The sequence below is a fragment of the Coffea eugenioides genome, unplaced genomic scaffold (genome assembly GCF_003713205.1).
Source record: "Coffea eugenioides isolate CCC68of unplaced genomic scaffold, Ceug_1.0 ScVebR1_149;HRSCAF=605, whole genome shotgun sequence".
In the NCBI taxonomy this organism is placed as follows: Eukaryota; Viridiplantae; Streptophyta; class Magnoliopsida; order Gentianales; family Rubiaceae; genus Coffea; species Coffea eugenioides.
In genome coordinates this window covers 125,578-130,962 of record NW_020861907.1, presented here as the reverse complement: position 1 = coordinate 130,962, position 5,385 = coordinate 125,578, and the positions used below count along the sequence as shown (strand labels likewise).

At 37.4% G+C, this 5,385-nt stretch overlaps 1 protein-coding gene across 1 annotated transcript; it reads left to right on the top strand.

Moving 5' to 3' along the window:
* The first annotated feature begins 532 nt into the window (after positions 1 to 532).
* On the top strand, positions 533 to 2,880 carry LOC113755456 (L-type lectin-domain containing receptor kinase IV.1-like). The gene has a single exon (XM_027299464.1). It carries the CDS (start codon positions 636 to 638, stop codon positions 2,667 to 2,669), a length of 2,034 nt encoding a protein of 677 aa, XP_027155265.1. The 5' UTR covers positions 533 to 635; the 3' UTR covers positions 2,670 to 2,880.
* The last annotated feature ends 2,505 nt before the right edge of the window (positions 2,881 to 5,385 follow it).

The following is a 5,385-nucleotide window of genomic DNA, read 5'->3' as shown; positions in this document are numbered from 1 at the left end:
TTGAGTTGCCTCCATTGTCATCTGGTTGTTGTTCATTTTATAGTGATTAAGTTCCTTTTTTTTATTTATAATAATTCGCTTATGATTCTAACAAGACTTGGGTAATTGGACTTTGCAAATTCCTTCTCTGACAAAGGAAGACATTTTATTGGAGGAATTCTGACAGACAGGGGGATGGTTGGAAGGGTACTGGGGTGCTGGGAGGAGGTAGAAGAAGGGGATTTGAAAGCAATATGTGATTTGGAGTTTTTCACCTTTTTTTTTTTTTGAAACAGAGTTTTTTAACTATTTAACCAAAGGAAAATGCTAGTATTACAGTCCATAACTCATTTTGGAGTTATGGACAATTCTAAATGAGTTATGGACAATTCTAACCACATGCTAAAGGAGTTATGGACAATTCTAACCACACGTTAGCATGATGTTACTCATTTTGAAGTGACGGTCAATTTAAAAAGGTGATGTTGCTCAAAAGCATTGCATCATTGTCAAAAGGTTGAATTTGAAAAGTAAAATCAAATTGTCATGTATCTGGACCCATTGAAAGTATTCCACATCAGACAATCCAGTATATACAACGGTAGACAGTAAGATATGGGCTACCAAATTAACAAGGATTTGGCAGTTGGATAGTCATGTCATTCAGACTTCTAACAGTAATCTTAGCCTATTTTCTAGTTCACACCGCTGCTGGTACATCAGCTTCTGACGATGTTGGGTTCATCTATGAAGGATTTCAATCATCAAATCTTAGTCTGGATGGAGTAGCCAAAATCACCAGCAATGGCCTCCTACGGATAACCAACACCACCAGCTTACAGACGGGGCATGGCTTCTATCCTAATCCCATCAAATTCAAGAGCACATCTAATAGTTCAGCTTTCTCCTTTTCCACCCAATTTGTGTTTGCTATGGTAGCTGGGCTCCCAGGCATGCCAGGTGAGGGAATGGCTTTTGTGATTGCGCCAACAAGAGGCCTTGCAGAAGGGGCTTCCACACGTTTCCTCGGCCTCTTCGACACAAGCACAGATGGAAACAGTACAAATCACGTTTTTGCAGTGGAGCTTGACACTATCCAAAACCCAGATTTTGACGATATCAATGACAACCATGTTGGTATTGACATTAACTCTATGAGGTCTAAGGTATCCCAGCCAGCAAGTTACCGGGCTAATAACAAGAGTTTATTTGATAACTTAACTCTTGCCAGCGGTCAACCGATGCAACTTTGGGTGGAATACGATGGGGTGGATAGGAGAATCGACGTTACATTAGCTCCAATAGCGGCTGCTAAACCACATACTCCTCTTTTGTCTCTGAGATATGATCTTTCGCCAATTTTACGGCAAACCATGTATGTTGGCTTTTCTGCAGCCACTAGTCCAATCGACAAGGGGATAGCTTTTACTGTACTGGGATGGAGCTTCAAGATGAATGGTGATGCGCAAGCGCTTGATCTCTCTCGGCTCCCCAAGCTTCCTCGGTTGGGACCTAAGGAAGTTTCTAAATTTTTCACCGTGGGATTGCCCCTGCTTTCCATACTTTTGCTGTCGATTGTAGCTTTTGGGGTAGTTTATTATTTAAGGAGGAAGTGGAAGTTTGCAGAAGTGCTGGAAGAATGGGAACTTGCCTATGGGCCTCACAGGTTCAAGTACAAAGATTTATACATTGCCACCAAGGGGTTTACACAAAAACAGCTGTTAGGGGAAGGTGGATTTGGCCAGGTCTACAAAGGCGTGTTGCCGACAAACAGGGTTGAGGTTGCTGTCAAGAAGGTCTCTCATCGAGCAAGACAGGGAATGAGAGCATTTATTGCAGAAATCGTCAGTATTGGGCGCTTACGCCATAGAAATTTAGTGCCACTCTTGGGTTATTGTAGGCGTAAAGGAGAGTTGCTTTTGGTATACGAGTTCATGTCCAATGGTAGTCTAGACAAGTTTCTGTACAACCAACCAAACTGCGCCCTCAACTGGAGCCAAAGATTTCGAGTCATCAAAGGTGTAGCGTCAGGATTACTTTATCTACACGAAGAATGGGAGCAAGTAGTGATCCACCGAGATGTAAAAGCCAGTAATGTATTGTTAGATGATGAACTGAATGGAAGATTAGGTGATTTCGGCCTGGCAAGGCTATATGATCATGGAACTCTCCCTCAAAGCACCCATGTAGCAGGATCTCTTGGCTACCTTGCCCCTGAGCATAATAGGACTGGGATGGCCACAACGAGCACTGATGTATATGCTTATGGGGCCTTTTTGCTAGAGGTTGCCTGCGGAAGAAGGCCAATAGAACCTCGAGCAGAACCAGCAGAGAGTATCGTTTTGGTTGACTGGGTATTTTCGTGCTGGAAAGCAGGTTGTATACTCCAGGCAGTTGATCATAATTTGGGTAATGAATATGTGAAAGAGGAAGCAGAATTGGTGTTGAAACTGGGCTTGCTATGCTCTCATTCAGAACCAAAGATTAGGCCAAGTATGAGGCAAGTTCTGTTGTACTTGGAGGGATCAGTTGCCTTGCCAGATTTATCATCACTAGCCATGGGCGTTTCTGCTGTTGGCCTTGGCTTCACCCATCCTGACTTCGAAGATATTAAATCGTCATTTGCAACTTCCACAGACAGATGTTACACACCTTCTGTAGCAGACTCCTTTCTCTCTGGTGGTCGGTAATTAAGATGCATATCTTTCTAATTTTGTAAATTTAGGAAAAAAAAAAAAAAGCTTCTAGTGTTGTGATTATTCTGTTGAGTACATTTCCTGGCGCATCTGTTCTGTTTTCATATTATCTTTCTACCCACCAGAACCCCTTGTATTCTTCATTACTGTGGCATCTCAAATATGCAATGTTTTAATATATTGTAAGCGAGTTTCTTCTTTCCTCTTTTTCTGTATCATGTATTTTCTAGTTTCTATATGCCTTGTAAAAAAGATTCATTAATAGCACCTATTCATTAGCATCTTTCCTGAGAGAAAATTGAAATTGTTGCACTAAAATATTCTGGAAATCATCCCACTAAGCAAAGACACCCAACCCTTGAAATTAATTATTAGTCACCAAACTCTTCATTACTCCAGTAGTCACACGTCTGTCCAATGTAGTACAAGTCCATTTATTATCTTCAAATTGTTTGAAATTTCATTAACCTCTCCCTCCAACTACTCAGGCTTCTTCACTTGCTAGAAATCTCTAAGTTCATTTAATTCTTCTTTCATATTTCAAAATTAGCTAAGATGCAATTTCAGAAAAGTATCACAATCATGACAACATGTTTGGATCCCTTTTTTTTTCTAAAATTTTTATAGAAAAATGTATTATAATAATTTGATATATGTAAGGTAAAAATGTGATTAAAAAATATATTTATAAAAAATTTAAAAATTTTTTGGAAGAAAATGACTTTCGAAACATGACTAATTTCCTGATATAAATACAAAAGAGGCAAAACATATGAATCTGAAACTTATTGTGGTCCTATGAATGGAAACCACAATTTGGATTTCTTGCACCTAATCGCCTAACCAGCACGGCATTTAAACGTTTCCCCTCGTCAAAAAGGACAACATCTGGACAAGTTCACAATGAAAGTCTTCGGATTAGTACGATTCCTCGATATGATTTTATACTGACGATGACAAATCAGTTGCATGACAACATCTGGACCAGTATATAATGAAAGTCTCCGGATTAGCTTGTTAAATGTACAGTCTAGCGGTCAAAGTTGGTAGGTGCTAAATTTAAGCCACATCCGTCGAGTAAGTTACTAGTGATTAAAGACCGCATATGTTTGTATAAATGGTACCCCTCCACCCAAAAAATTGGGGCGTTTTTCCGGAGTAGCATTTATGATGCACAGTCAAATGGTGGGCCGTATTTTTCACATTCTTCCAATCTTTGCCATTGTTTGACACACGAAAATGGCCAGCTAAAAACAAAAGGTCACATGACTTGTGAAAGTGTGCATGTATTATGGTGGGTGATATGTAATTATTTATTATTAATTATAAATTTTTGTTATTATTGCTAAGGGTATAAAGGAAAAGTAGTATTGAAAGTTATTTGACTTTTATAATAAGACTTTTATTTTGAGACAATAAAAAAGTAAAAATATGACATTAATAATGGGACGGAGGAGTAAAAATTATGATTACTATCAAAAATTATTTTATAGAAATGAGTTTCGCATTTTCTTTGATCTTGTGTTTAGATTGCGATTTTTCATAGAAAAATTCTCTTAATACATTTTTCAATCACTTATTTATCTTATATATATCTGTTACAGTATATTTTCTACAAAAACTCAAAAATCTTACAATCCTAACAGACAAGACTTGTAGGGTATCTAATGCAAATAAAAATGTATAGATTGATAAATATTTAATAGTTACCTATTTTTCTAGATTGTTACTTGTTGCTAAAACCACCATTCTTTAGGTTGGTGGGCACTACCAATGCATTAAAATTTGGTGAGGTAGGAGGCAAGGTTCAAACCTTACCTCCCACCAATATGCCACATTTAAATGTGGCCTTGCTTAAAAAAATCCAGGTGGGTGCATAGTACCCCCGTCTCGTTCGGTGGTGGTTCAGTCCCCTTCGTGTTACCCTTGGACCCGTTCGGTGGTGGTTCAGTCCCCTTCGTATTACCCTTGGACCTCTTCAGGTCCTCCCCCTCCTCCCATAGTGTAAGAAGCTATCGTATCGACAAAAAAAAAAAAAGTTACTTGTTTCTTACACAATTTAATTTTTTTATAAATTCAAGAAAAAGGTAATTTCTTTATACTGTGTTGGTGACTGTTTACCGTTTGTAGTAGTCTTATCTAGGAGTACATGCATTCAGCATACCATGATTCTCTACAAAATGGTTATTGATAAGTTGTTTCTCTCAAGATTAATAAGGAGTCACTGAAATTGGGGAAGAATTGAGTTGGATGGTAAGTTATGAAGGTCTCTCAGTAAGAGATTTTGAATTCAAAACATTTCACTTACAACAAAAAAAGAAAAAATTTAAAAAAAAATCAAAGAAGTTTTAGGTATTTAAAGTAACTTGAAAGTCTATTTAGTGTATCTATAATACTTCTAGTTCAATACTGCTTCTAATTTTGACCATCTAATGACTAGATTGCCTTATGTGGCGCATAATGAAATTTTATTCTAATTAAATTGTTTCTTGATGTACTTAAATTCTTCACCCAAGGACATAGATGGAAAGGAACATAAACTAAACATGCCTCAAGATGGAGTGAGAGCAAAACAAAAAAAAAAAAGAGGAAAAGAGACATATATATATATATATATATATAACAAATTGAAATAGAAAAATAGGGTGCCTTTAGATTTGTTAATAATTATCTTAATAACTTGAGGGCATTTGTCAGCATAAAAGAATAA

Bases quoted from the DNA above. Each gene is read 5' to 3' on its own strand.
- LOC113755456 (XM_027299464.1), top strand. From the start codon at position 636: ATGTCATTCAGACTTCTAACAGTAATCTTAGCCTATTTTCTAGTTCAC.